The 14013-nt window shown below is 41.7% G+C and overlaps 1 protein-coding gene across 1 annotated transcript in view; it reads right to left on the bottom strand.

Moving 5' to 3' along the window:
- The window catches only part of abca4b (ATP-binding cassette, sub-family A (ABC1), member 4b), a 125706-nt gene that overhangs the window by 20762 nt on the left and 90931 nt on the right, over nt 1–14013 (bottom strand). Inside the window, exons 28-35 of the mRNA XM_060829599.1 lie at nt 12686–12784; nt 11129–11318; nt 10487–10581; nt 9632–9664; nt 7459–7564; nt 4396–4470; nt 1181–1350; nt 824–1001 (exon numbers count right to left, since the gene is read on the bottom strand). Of these exons, the coding sequence (XP_060685582.1) occupies nt 824–1001; nt 1181–1350; nt 4396–4470; nt 7459–7564; nt 9632–9664; nt 10487–10581; nt 11129–11318; nt 12686–12784 (946 nt within the window). The remainder of the gene's footprint in view (nt 1–823; nt 1002–1180; nt 1351–4395; nt 4471–7458; nt 7565–9631; nt 9665–10486; nt 10582–11128; nt 11319–12685; nt 12785–14013) is intronic.

Raw genomic sequence — 14013 nt, 5'->3', positions numbered from 1 at the left:
CTCCTTCACAAGGTCAGCATTCTATTCCTAAATTACCTTACAATCTGCAATTCTGATGAAGGGCTTTTGCCCGAAACATCGATTTTACTGTTCCTCGAATGCTGCCTGAACTGCTGTGCTCTTCCAGCACCACTAATCCAGAATTCAAAATATATTCACAGTCTGTTTAGTTCACTGATTCAATGCATGACAATATTCTATTTCAGAGGACCAAACACATCTCAAAAATTGGATGGAAGGGAGTTTCATTTCTTAGTCTAGAGCTGGAATATTGCCAAAAAGAGAGACATGTGCTGAAGCTCTTCAGCTTTTTCCAATCAGGATAAATGCAAGAATTCCAAATTTCAAACAATAACAACAATTTATGCAGATTGGTTGACAAGTCGACTGTGAGTGACTAAGGCATTGTCAGGTAGGAAGCGATGGGTGGATATTCCTCACTCCCTGTTGTACAAGTTATTGAGATGATTTGAAATTTTGCATCCTTGCATTTGTCCTGACAAATGCAAGAAGAAAAGGTCGACAACACCTTTTTTTTCTGATAAATATTGACAATTACATTCTCTTTTCCTTGGGATTAATTCAGATATTCCTCACTGGACCCTGTAAGCTGATCTAAAAGTTAAAATCTTTTATTTAAATGTTTGGGCATCACAGATTTCCAATTCTACTGTGTTAGTGAATAGAGTTATGCTTTCACACTAAAGTTGTAATACTAAATATCTCAAGATGGATAACATGTTATCGGATATTGCTAATCAAATTTATTGTCTGCAAGTTCTAATTAACTACAAATTCAGTCATATGGCAAAATGCAACATACCATATCCCAGAGAAAATTAGACACCCAGTAAGTAGTAGGGCTCATTCCACTGACAAATTGCAGATGCTTAGCATTCGAAACTCTCTCCTGAATGAGGTAGAGCACAAAGCTGGCTGGGACAAATGACATGGCGAAGACCACGCTGATTGAAATCACTGCATCCACTGAGGTAGTTAGACTGAAAGGAGGAACATCAGTAAATACGACGATGCTCTAATGAGAGAAGCTAATATATAATTAATTTGATTGCCACAGCATGCTGTCAGAGATTATGTTCCAAAGATTGTAAATCATGAAATTCATCACGATTGCAAATTGCTGGTGGGTTAGAGGTGCCCGAGATTCTGATGAACTTACACAGTAACTTCTGAAAGCTGCTCCTTTGTGAGGTTGAGCGGGTGGTTTATAACAGTTATGCCATAGTCCTCTGTGTAATGAAGCTCGGGTAGGTTTGCTCGGAGAATCGCATTGTTGGCAACATTCATAAATGCCACAATGGCATGCCAGCCTTTGTTGTTGAACCACACCTGGAACAGAGCGTTACAATGAAACATTAAGACAGGCAGGGGATCCTTCAGTACCAAATCTGGCAGCAGATTTTAGGATTCAAGAGTTCAAGAACAAAGTGACTTTTGAGACCACATTTACATTAGGGTCATCATTTACCCATTGACTTCACATCCTGATTCATTAAAGCAGCTTTAAAAAGTGCGGCTTAAGTTGGTGTGCCACAGTGAGAGCCACAAGACGCAGGTTACATCCTCCACTCAATTGGATGATATTTTCAATCTTGGTTCATCAAAAGGAATGTTATGTAAAGAACAGCTAAACACTGGAGCACTTAAAGACCAAAGCTGCACACCTCCTGACAATAGGCTACAGAATAATGCTGGTAAGATGATTTAAAAATCCCAAGCGAGAGATCTGAGAAGTTTTCCACAGATACCATGAAGATGGGGCTGCCCTCTGTTTAAATACTAGACCACTTTATTTTTTTCAAATTTCACGTGGAGTAAATGTTGCTGATTACAAATCAGGGCAATTAGAGTCGATGTGGCACATCGACTTAGTCCATGCCAGTTTAGCTGTCTCAAATTCATGTACTGCACCATTCAACTCACTTGTTGGCTTAATACTTTAGTATTGATTCATTCTTATAAAATGAATTGCAATGGTTTGATCTTTGAGCTCACTGAGATGAAGAACATTAATGCAAACAAAAACTGCTGGAAATCACAGTGAGTCAGGCAGCATCTGTGGAAAGAGAGTAAGCAAATGTTTCGTGTCCAGATGGCTCTTCATCAGAGCTTTTCTGACGAGCTTAGTTTGTTCTCTCTTCACAGGTGCTGCATGACCTGCTGTGATTTCCAGTATTTGCATAATTTGTTTCTGAAGAACATTAATGTTGGGAAATGTAACATTATTTTTCACTTTGTCAAGCAATGAAATGATTTATTTAATGGAATATAATAATGGCAGGGTACTATAGTTTGGTAACAGATTCCATTCAGCGCTGACCATAGCTCAGCTCTTCACCATCAGTTAGAAATGATGCTAGGGAGGTTATGCCTCAGTTATACAGGGCTTCAGTAATACCACGTCTGGAGAATATTCATCACCTTATTCAAGGAAGAATGGAAATGTGCTGAAAGCAGTAATTAAATTATGAAGGATTACTGGACTAAAACCCAGAATGAGCTGGATGTCTTGTGAGGTAAATTTGAATCCACTGGAGTTTATAAGAATAAGAGATACTTAATTGAAATACACAAGATCCTGGGAGATTTTCTGGACAGGGTAAACATGGAGAGGATGCTTCTTCCAATGGGTGAATCCAGAACTGGGGTGGGGTTCACTGCTTAAAAATCAGGGGTCACCCATTTAAAATAGAGATGTGATGAGTTTTTATCTCACAGAATGTCATGATCTTTGAAACTCTTTGCTTGGAAAGGCAGTGGAAACAGAGTCTTTAAATATTTTAAAGGCCGAGGTGCATAAATTCTTGTTAAGCGAGGGGTTGAAAGGTTATGGCTGATGGAAATGGCTGATGGAATTCAACGTGAGCAAATGTGAGGTCTTGCACTTTGGCAAAAAGAATAAAAGTATAGACTACTTTCTAAACGGTGAGAAAATTCGTAAAGCCAAAGTACAAAGGGATCTGGGAGTGCTAGTCGAGGATTCTCTAAAGGTAAACATGCAGGTTGAGTCCGTGATTAAGAAAGCGAATGCAATATTGTCACTTATCTCAAGAGGGTTGGAATATAAAAGCAGCGATGTGCTACTGAGACTTTATAAAGCTCTGGTTAGGCCCCATTTGGAGTACTGTGTCCACTTTTGGTCCCCACACCTCAGGAAGGACATACTGGCACTGGAACGTGTCCAGCGGAGATTCACACAGATGATCCCTGGAATGGCAGGTCTAACATATGAGGAACGGCTGAGGATCCTGGGATTGTATTCATTGGAGTTTAGAAGATTAAGGGGAGACTTAATAGAGACGTACAAGACAATACATGGCTTGGAAAGGGTGGACACTAGGAAATTGTTTCCATTAAGCGAGGAAACTCGGATCGTGGACACAGCCTTAGAATTAGAGGGGGTAAATTCAGAACAGAAATGCGGAGACATTTCTTCAGCCAGAGAGTGGTGGGCCTGTGGAATTCATTGCCTCAGGGTGCAGTGGGACGCTATATGTCTTCAAGTCAGAGATTGATAGATTCTTGTTGTCTCGAGGAATTAAGGGCTACGGGGAGAACGCTGGTAAGTGGAGTTGAAATGCCCATCAGCCATGATTGAATGGCGGAGTGGACTCGATGGGCCGAATGGCCTTACTTCCACTCCTATGTCTTATGGTCTTATGGTTATCAGGGGTTTGCAGGAATACAGAGTTGAGTTTACAGTCAGATCAACCATTATTAAATGGCAAAGCAGGCCCGATAGGCTGAATGGCCTACTCCTGTACCTTGTGCATGTATAGTTCCAGGAGTGGGGTATAATCCTTTAGACTTCCAAATGTACCGAAGCAGCTGATGATTAATAGGTGGAAAAATAATTACCACACACAACAATGGAAGTCCAAGTATATATACATATATTAAAATAACATCAGACATTTTAATTTGCATTGTCATGGCTCCGGCTTTAGGACTCTACTTTGAGGGGCATGTATAGGATAAATAGACAAATACTTTTTCCTGGTATCAGGGAGACCAGAACTAAAGGGTGAGAGGGGAAAGATATGAAAGTGACCTAAGGGGCAACTTTTTCATGGATGGGTGATTTGTGTATGGAATGAGCTGCCAGAGGAAGTGGTGGAGGTTGGTACATTTGCAACACGTAAAAGTCATTTGGATGGGTATATGAATAGGAAAGGTTTGGAGTATTATGGGCCGGGTGTTGGCAGGTGGGACTAGATTGGGTTGGGATATCTGGTCAACATGGACGGGTTGGACTGAAGGGTCTGTTTCCGTGCTGTACATCTCTATGACTCTATGACTTTATGATTCTATGACTCAGTTAAATATTTTCAATAATTTATCTTTCCTGGAGGATGTCAGATTGCAGAAACTGACCTTGACATTATCCTCAGTCTCCAAATGCTTCAGGAAAACATTCAGACTTCGAAACGTCATCTGTGTATTATTGCCCTATAATGAATAATAAACAAGTTAAACCATATGGATATTCTGCGAAGACTGTAATAGGCATGCTGTAAAAGGTTTCTGTCACTAGAGGGAGCCGTGAATACAGCCTGCCAATTTGATATGATGCCATAACAGTCTGCTCATGTGTACAGTACACTGTATAGAAGTTTAATACTGAACTGTCAGTGTTTTATCTGTCCATTTAGATATAATCAACACTGACAAATATTTATTTTACTTGCATTTAAGAGTGACATTTCTATCCCCGAGAGAAGAAATTTCAACAGATTTAAGATAAAGATACCATAATTCCACTTCTCATTAGTGGTTTAATAGGAGGGTCACCATGCCTTAGGTGATGGCAGAGGTTGACATTGAGAATTTCCCTAGTCACCTCAGCTCATGTAAGAAGTGAACCCATGCAGTTAGCATCACTCAGTATTGTAAGCCAGTATCCAACTAACTGAGCTAATCAAACAACACTCTTTAGGGAAGGAAACTGCCATCCTTATCTGGTATGGTGTACATGTGACTCCAGACCCACAGCAATGTGAAATGACTCTTAACTGCCCTCTGGGCAACTATGGATGGGCTAAAAAAGCTGGCCTGGCCAACGTTGCAGTCATCCTGCGAATGATTATTTTAAAAACCCTATCCCTCCTTCCACTGCTGATACTCTGCAGCAACCGTGTGTAATATCTACAAGATGCACAGCAATGACTCATCAAGGGTCATTAGACAGAACCTTCCATATCCACAACCCCTATCGTCTCGAAGGACAAGGACAGCACATACTTGGGAACACCACAAATTACAAATTCCCTTCCAAGTTACACACTGTCCTGACTTGGAATGATATTGCTGTTTCTTCTGTCACTGGGTGAAAATCCTGGAAATCCCTTCCAACAGGACAGTGGGTTCCAGAAGCTGGCTCACTATCACCTTTTCCAGGTCAATTAGCGTTAGGCATTAAATGCCGCTGATATCCATACAATGTGAATAAACAGCGGCTCAGTGGTTAGCACTGCTGTCTCACAGCAACAGGGACCTAGGTTCAATTCCAGCCTTGGGCAAGCGACTGTGTGGAGTTTGCCCATTCTCCCCGAGTCTGTGTGGGTTTCCTCCCACAGTCCAAAGATGTGCACATCAGGTGAATTGGCTGTGCTAAATTGTCCCTAGTGTTAGATGCATTAGCCAGGGATAAATATAGGGTTGGGGTGGGTTATTCTTTGGAGGGTTGGTGTGGACTTGTTGAGCTGAAGGGCCTGTTTCCACACTGTAGGGAATCTAATCATTAAAACAAACTCAGGAGAGAGAGAGGCAGGTCTAGAGAACACATGCTACATGGAAGCTGACTGTACTGACATTCCAGGAAGCAAAGCACAAGGGAAGAGGAGGAGAGAGGACCAACTTTGCCCCATGATTCTGAGGGCTGAGCTTAAAGTCACATTGTTAAAGTCTGGGATTACTATCTTATCTTATTTTGTAATGTCCAGTTAATACTCAGTTAACAATCTCAAGTTCATTAATTCAGTCACCAGGTTTGCCCCAAATACTTTGTGCAGTTTTATTCATTCAGGCTTTGCATATTAAAGGAGAAAGACATAATTTGGATTTATGCTTGGTCATATGCTTGCCTTGGAGGGAGTGTAAGGGGTGGAGGGGACAGTCAGGACACTACGTAATTAGATGGGTTTGGTGGACAGTTATCTGACATCAGGGCAGGGACAAGGGTGGGACTGAGCTAACACAGGCCAATTGAAGTAACTCATGTCAGCCAATACAGTGGGTACTGTTTCCTTGCATGAGTTGGCTCAGCAGGGTTGGGGGATGAGGGGAGCACAGAGATCTCATTGTCTCCCCCATGCTCAGGGTGACCCTCACAAGGGTGTTCAGTAACCTTTCCCTTTCCTATTGACCCCCATGATATCAGGGGATTGACTGCCCAAGTGCTATCTGCCTAATCTTCCTGCCACCTGCTGCCAGCCCCTGGCATCGGTTTCCCAACAGCTGAGTTCAGCAAATTTCACCCTTTCGGCAAGATCCACTGAATTCTCTTGGTATTGGCCCTCTGTTGTGTGTCTGCCTCCAACCACTTGGTCTGCCACACATAGCACTTGTAATGGGTTCACCTAGTGCATCTGGATCTAAATCAGAACATGTTTCCTAACAGCGTCACAATGGGATCTCTATCAATGTGAAGGGACTTTCTCAATGAACTGGACAGGATCTCAGGATGGCCTTGCTGCAATGGCATTGAGGAAACTGGCACTGCCAACAAACACTGGCATTCGGATCCCCTCCACACACCTTCATTTCTAATCCTGGTGGCCCAAGAATTCATTCCTTAATGTTTAGCATTAATATGTTGTTCAATGTGGGGATAATAAATATTAACTCATGATTTTGATTTCTGATTACTTATTTAATGATGTGGTGACAAGTGGTTAACCTATTCACTCTGCCTTCCAGCTAAGGCAAGAGGATGGGTCGGTTTCTCTGTCAGTTTATACAGTTTGGACTAGTTAATGTCCATCAGTTCATCAGAAATAGGCATCTGATAATGCCCAGATATGGGTCTAGGTTATCCAGCAGCTGCTGGATGATGTATTAAGAGCTTGCTAAAGTTCTTTTAGTTCAAGCTCCTTTATTCCTCTCTAATCAGTTTTGAAAAAAATATGTGGAGTGTTGGTGTTTGACCACAGAGAATGGTCAAAGCCAAGATGACCCATCTATGAAAAGGAAAGCTGAAGCAGAGCAAAGGAAGGGAGGGAAGGAAGAGGATAGAATTCTGGAACTAATTCCAAATGGCTCTGGTGAAAGAGCTAGCAAACATGATGGGCCAAATGGTGTCATTCTGTGCTGTTCACCTTTAAGAACTGCTTTTTTGTTTGGATAAATGCCACCAGGTAAAGCACACTAAACCAATCACAGCAGTTTGGACGGAGACGCAGTTTGCAATGGTCGATAATAAATGCATATGTGACTTACCCCAGTGACATTGAACATACGGCCCAACTTGGTGAAAAAGACTTCGATCTGTTTATGGTCGATGTGTAAAACTGGAAGCTTTCCTCCTATTGAAATCCCACCGTATCTAGAACATTAAAACAACAGAACATTGAGCTTACAATTTGTGCCCCTCATTCTCTAAAATATGAGCAATTCCATCAAATATTTTCAAATCATTTCCATCTCTGTATCAAGACGTAAGCTCTCTCTTTATTGGAGTCCGATCACAGAACAGGACAATGTCCTTTGCCAAATATGAGACCACCTCTGCATTTGCCATTCAATTTGGGACCTTGAGTACAATGGTGGGTTCCTGAGGCCCAGTCAGAGGTGCCAAAACTGTGGCAGGCCAAGGGAGAGGTGGGCACAGCTGAAGCAGGTTGGTTAGATTGAGGGCACCACAAAACAGAGGCACTCCCTGCAGCATTCTGGAACTTTAACACAACGAGCAGGTAGTAAATCTGGCTGACTCATTGCTGTGGGTCTAGGCTGTGGGAATCAAGAGCAGACATTGATGGCCCCTGGTCTACCACCAGGCAGTCAGTTCCAGTTACCTGCCAAACTCTAGTTTCAATGGAGGTCCCATTCAACAACCAATGCCATTAACGTTTCCCCCATTGGCCCCGTAATGTTGACACCATCTCTAGCAAGATGGATCAAATGTGGGAACATGTAGAACGTTGACACATTTTCCAAATTTGTTCCTAGCCCCACCTTCACTCTGGTCTCTGAAGACGTGGGAATATTTTGCCCCATGTTCCAGTGTGTAATACGAGAGGATGCACTGCAACAACTTGCCAAGGCTTCCCTGGCAACATTATATTATCTCAAAGAGCAATGGGGACACTGTAGTAACCAGTAGGAGTTAGCCTTGATGTCACACATCATGCAGACATGGAAATGGATCTATATCTGGTGATGAGTTAGTGTCATAGAATTTTCTCTCTGACTGCACCATGGAAGGATCTTAATCATATGGACCACATCAGTTCTTAAGTACTGGGCAACAAACCCTGAGAATGAATTTAAAAATGGCCCTTTGTTTGTTCTCTGATTTGTATCTCTCCACTTTAACAACTCAAGTCACAAAGATCAACTGACCCATAACGATAGACGTCATTTCTGTAGCTAGCAAGGTAGTGTGGGGAGACAGTGGGAGTATGGTGATGAGACAGAGGGTTAGCCACAATCATGCTGAATAGTAGACCAGGAGCGATGGGCTCAACAGCCTGCTCCCATGCCTATTTTCTAATTTTCGAACTGACTACGAATATATTTATCACAAATCCAGAAATTACTGGATGCACTTTACAATGTGGTAAAATCTGTGGAGAGCACTCGTTGTTTGATGGTTTGGACGTGGATTAGTGCTTCTTGAACTGGTTCTCTGTAAGTGCTCACTTTGGGGCTTGAAGGGTGACTCAAGGCCTATGAGATTGGGAAGGAGATGGGTGAGATGGAGGATTAGGGGCGTACAGAGGGATAGTGTGTTTAATCTAAATTGTATATAAGTATAAACCAAGTAGCTCCCCATTAGGTTTTTAAGGACAATTATTCAGGTCTACAAAATCAGGCAGTCAGGCCATGTCTACTAATACAAACGAATGGTATAAAGGGGCCTAGAGGCCTCATGGCCATTAGCACTTAGTTGGAGCTCCACAACAGGCATTGTTACATCAGAGCCCACACTCCAAGTTTCGGACTGGTGACCCCAGTGGGGATCACATCGCTCCAATTGAGTGCAGCTTTTTTACAACCTGCGTCCATCTGCAGGTGATTCCTGCTGAGAGTCTTCGGCATTTTCTGTTTTTGTTTCAAGTTTTCATTTTCTGCTGTGCTTTTATTTTGCTTTCCGAATTCACTATTGACTACAATACAGATGTAATTCTGAAACTATGTACGGAAACTATGCCGTATGATAAAAATAAATGGATGAATAGCTCCATTAAAATAGCAGAGAAATTTGATCTGAACATTTTAAGTGTTCAGGTGTTATTACATGGTATAATTTCCAGGCTGTAATCATGAAACTTCAATCAGATAAGCCATATTTTGTGTAACATATTCACACTGCGGTCCACTTCTACCCATTTATGTCAAGAATCAGCCAAGCAGCAGGGATTTACAAATTATGAAGAGAACAATTCAATACCTTTGTTCATTAACCCAGTACTTGCTCTTCATGCTGAAATTACAGACAAAAGTAGAAAGGTTAATCTTCGCAAATGTTTAGACGCCTTTTCCAAAATCAGCTGTCAGATGAGAACCAGATACTTTAATTCCAGCTTCTAATGGCCCATGTTTGACATTTATATTGACTGCTGAACAGCCAGTGTTCACAACTGTGAGAATGGAAACAACCTCTGGTGCTTGTCCATCTGGATTTGCAGGCCAGCATCCAGATGATATTCCTCTACACGACGCACTGTTAAGTCCCGGCAGATGGAAATTTCAGGAAATCAGTAAAACGTTTCCTTCTATGCTGTAATATTTTGTAAAAAAAAATCTTGAAAAATGATCCCTTGCTGAACTGAAGTAAAACTGGGATTGTAATGGCACCAGTGTCATTCCTACTCATGCACAATCTCTCTATGGCCCAGAAAAACCACTTCTGTATTTGCACAATGTCTAATTTCTAACTTCTGATAGAACAATACAACAATGTAGGAGTTTTTAAAAATGTTTATGTTTTAGTTTTTATTTGTGCGCATCTCAAATTTCTTTAAAGTTTATAAATGTGTGAATGATAATTAATGCATTTTACTTCTTGACTTGCTGTCCTGAGAATACTTCGGTGTGATTAATTGCTTCGCCTGTTTGATGACATCACTGACTTGGATATCTGACTTGGCAAAACCCACAGAACAGAAATTGTTCATTCCAAGGTCAGTGGCAAACATCACCACTGATCGCAAAATTCCATTCTCATTAAGTTGCTGAGATCCCAAAATCTTTATTTGTGAATTTTTGCTGCTGAAATTGGAGACATGTATAGAATGGACCATACCTGTTTTTTATTAGTTTCGGGTATGTTTTGACCAAGAAGTCTGATATATTTCTTTGGGTAAGGTTTTGCAGGATGTCAGTTGTATGCTGGACTCTCTGTAATGGAGAAAGCAACTCAGTTTTTGACAAGAGGTAAAATTTGCTTTAGTTTTTAAACATTAAGCAGCATTCAACAAAGAAAAGAACAAATGAAAAAAAAAAGTGCTGGACATACTGGCAGTGTTTCTCTGGAGCATGAAACCCAGAGTCAACCTTTCAAGGGAAGAGGACCATTGGTCAGAATGAATGTAAGACCTGATGCAAGGTTTACTCAACTCTTTCATTCCTCACAGATGCTACCTGTCCTGTTGAGTATTTCCACCACTTTTTTGCTTTTTATTTCAGATGCCCAGCACCTCCGGTATTTTGCTTTTATATTGTACAAAACATTGTTGGTCTTGTATAAAATGATTTTTTTCTCATTTTCATTAGTAGCCGAGATAACATTGAACAGTACTTCAATATGATGTTCTGACACAATCTGCTCTTAACATCACTTCTCACACACTCATGCATCACACTTGCATAGATGCGGATATTGTCTCTCTCTTTCGCGCACACCTCTCTTTTACTGATTTGAACTAGAAAAGCCGATGATTAATACCTCTGCTGGAGGAAGACCACCAGCTGCTGCAGGGCAGTCTGGGAGCATAATCAATCGATTTCCTGTACTGCACTGGCAGGATGGTGAAGGGTTGCTGCCGGAATAGAATGGGGACTGTAGTAGGTTGACAATCATGGGGTCACTTTTTGGAATCTTCCAATCAGAGGATTGATTACTGCAGGGATGACCTCTGAATGAAAACAGATACAAGACATCAGTGTGAGATGCATGCAGGATCTTGAAGCTGGGTTTCTTACACTGAGATATACTTAGCTTGTTCTTAACAACAGTACATCGGCTGAAATTTTCCAGGTGTTCTGGGAGATGGGAACTTTGGCAGAGTTTGGCTACCCATCAGTTTGCTGATTGAGCCACTGGAGTGACCAACAAAAGACCATTTTCCTTGGCATTTTGCCCACATCTAGGAAATCTCACAACCATGTGGAGAAAGCAACCTCTGAGACCTAAGGGCCTCCTAGCAGATTCAGGAGGGGGCACCTTCCTGTACGGGTGCCCCATGGACTGGGTGAGACAGCCAATTGGCGACGGCTATCCTTTTGGAAACAACAATGCTGGTCCCCTTTAACATCAAACCATACGCTAATCTCAGGGCCTGGAAATCAGGAACCAATTTCCTCAAATATACCTGAACTGTCTTCAAGTGGGCCTCTCCATTAAAGGTGCAATCTGATGGATGATTAATTTATTATCACATGCATCTTGAAGATACAGTAAAAAGTGTTTTGCCACCACAATCCAGCAGATAAAAAGAAATTATTTAAATAAGAGTTCATCCTTAGTTCAAATAGGGGTCTCAAGCATGCTATCTGTATTGTGCTCCGGTCCTCAAGGAGTCCCACTCTGGAAGAGCAACAACAACACCAATGCCCCAGGAGACCCTGGCTCTGCTGCTGCTGTCTCCAAGAGCCTAGGACCCAGGCCTACCACCACCTGGATTTCAGGTTCTGGGCCTACCACTGCCAGGAGTCCAAGTTATGGGTACTACTGCTGTCTAGAGTCCAGGCTCCAGGCCCACCACCACCAGGAATTCTTGCTCTCGGCATTGCTGCTGCAAAGAATCTGGGCTCCAGACCTACCATTACCAGGAATACAGTCTCCGAGTCTACCATCGTCAGGAGTACACGCTCCGGGCCTATCACCACCTGGTGTGCATGCTCTGGGCCTAATGTTGCCAGGACTACAGGCTCTGGCCTACTGCCACCAGGAGTTCAGGCTCCAGGCTTACCACTTCCAGGAATATAGGCTCTGGGCCTATTGCCACTAGGACTCCCAATCTATGCCACTGCGCTACCAACACCAAACATTTCAGCAATCTCAGCAATGGCCAACTCTAGCAGTGGCACTATTGTGGTACAGCTCTTTGATGGACTGGAATCTCTCGGGTGCAGATTGCCATCTTTAATTGGAGGCCAGCCCCTCTACATTTAGCTGCCACAGAAAATTTGGCTGCCACAGGTTACCTCCTACCGGCCAAACTGCACTGTCACTCCAAAATATCAGAAAAGCAAGTGATAACATGACTATCAACTGTCTTACACAATGGGATTCTCCCTCATGCACCGAGTCCCAAATCCAGGTTTATTCACCAGCACCTCCATCAACTGACCCATCTTCTTATTCCATGGACGTTCGTTGCTATCAAAATGAAGAGAAAGAACATATAAAGAAAAGACTGCACACAATGAAGATGAAGACTAACAGATTTTTCCTTGACCATTTTTCCAAATTTTAATAACTTAAAGAACGTAGTCTTGTTTAACATCAATCTGAGGGTAAACTGAGGGGGTTGTCCATATGTCATGAGCGTACGCAGTTTGCCTTAATTTCTTGGTTTTTGGATAATCTGGTTTGAATTTTTTAGGGCTCACATCTTATAAAATGTGCTGTCAAATAAAACTTAAAGGAGATCCTAGGGAATACTGATGCCAACAATCTGAGATAAATGCACCAGTGTTAATATGATTTAAATTTTATATGTTACCTCCACTCAAACGTAAATAGCTCACAAAAACAAAAATCTTCACATTGCTGAAAATTACACATCAAGGTGCATCTGTATTATTTTCAAAATCAATAAAAATAATTAAAATACAAATGTGTACAAATATGAATTTGAATATCAAAAGTGTCAATATTTTAAAGTTTTACTTGGATTTTTAAAATATTTCAAATTTAAATGACATGAAATTACATAAATATGATTGGCAGTTTCAAGTGATGCTAAAACATGGTTTTAAAATCAGAATGCACTGAAGGATTTTGGGTGCTGTATGTCAATTATCTGCATTCATAAGGCATCTTTTACATCTTCGAGGTATTGGAAAGTACAATGCAGTCAATGAGTTACAGTTGGTGTAGTTACTGTACGCTGTAGCCATTGTGTACAGGCAGCAAGGAGGTGAATGGCCAGTTAATTCGCTGGGCAGGGATGAATAGTGGCCAGGAATCTAAAAGGTTTGCCCTGTTTTCCTTTGACAAAGGATGCCATGGGATCTTTAATCCGCATCTGTAAAAAGCGATGGGACCTACTGCCCCTTCTGAAAGACAGTGCATCTGACAACGCAGCTCATCCCCAAGTTTCTCAAACTTCTGCCTTATGCAAGGGCATTGAATGTTTAAACTTAAATTATGCTTTCAAATCAAAAATTTCTGACTAAGATAAGGGAATCTAACATTGAGCCGAGATGCTATGGATGCGATATTCAGTATTATTTTATGGTCTACAAATTAAGGTGAGAGGGGAGGCATATAAAAGGTTTCAGAGGGCTTTTTTTTCCACACAGATGGTGGTGAGCGTCTGGAATGTGCTGCCAGAGGTAGTAGTGAAAGCAAGTACACTTTTGTCATTTAAGGAACATATGGAT

The sequence above is a fragment of the Hemiscyllium ocellatum genome, chromosome 9, assembly GCF_020745735.1.
Source record: "Hemiscyllium ocellatum isolate sHemOce1 chromosome 9, sHemOce1.pat.X.cur, whole genome shotgun sequence".
Taxonomy (NCBI): domain Eukaryota; kingdom Metazoa; phylum Chordata; class Chondrichthyes; order Orectolobiformes; family Hemiscylliidae; genus Hemiscyllium; species Hemiscyllium ocellatum.
Note: the sequence above shows the minus strand (reverse complement) of the source record. Positions and strands in the feature narration are given on the sequence as shown.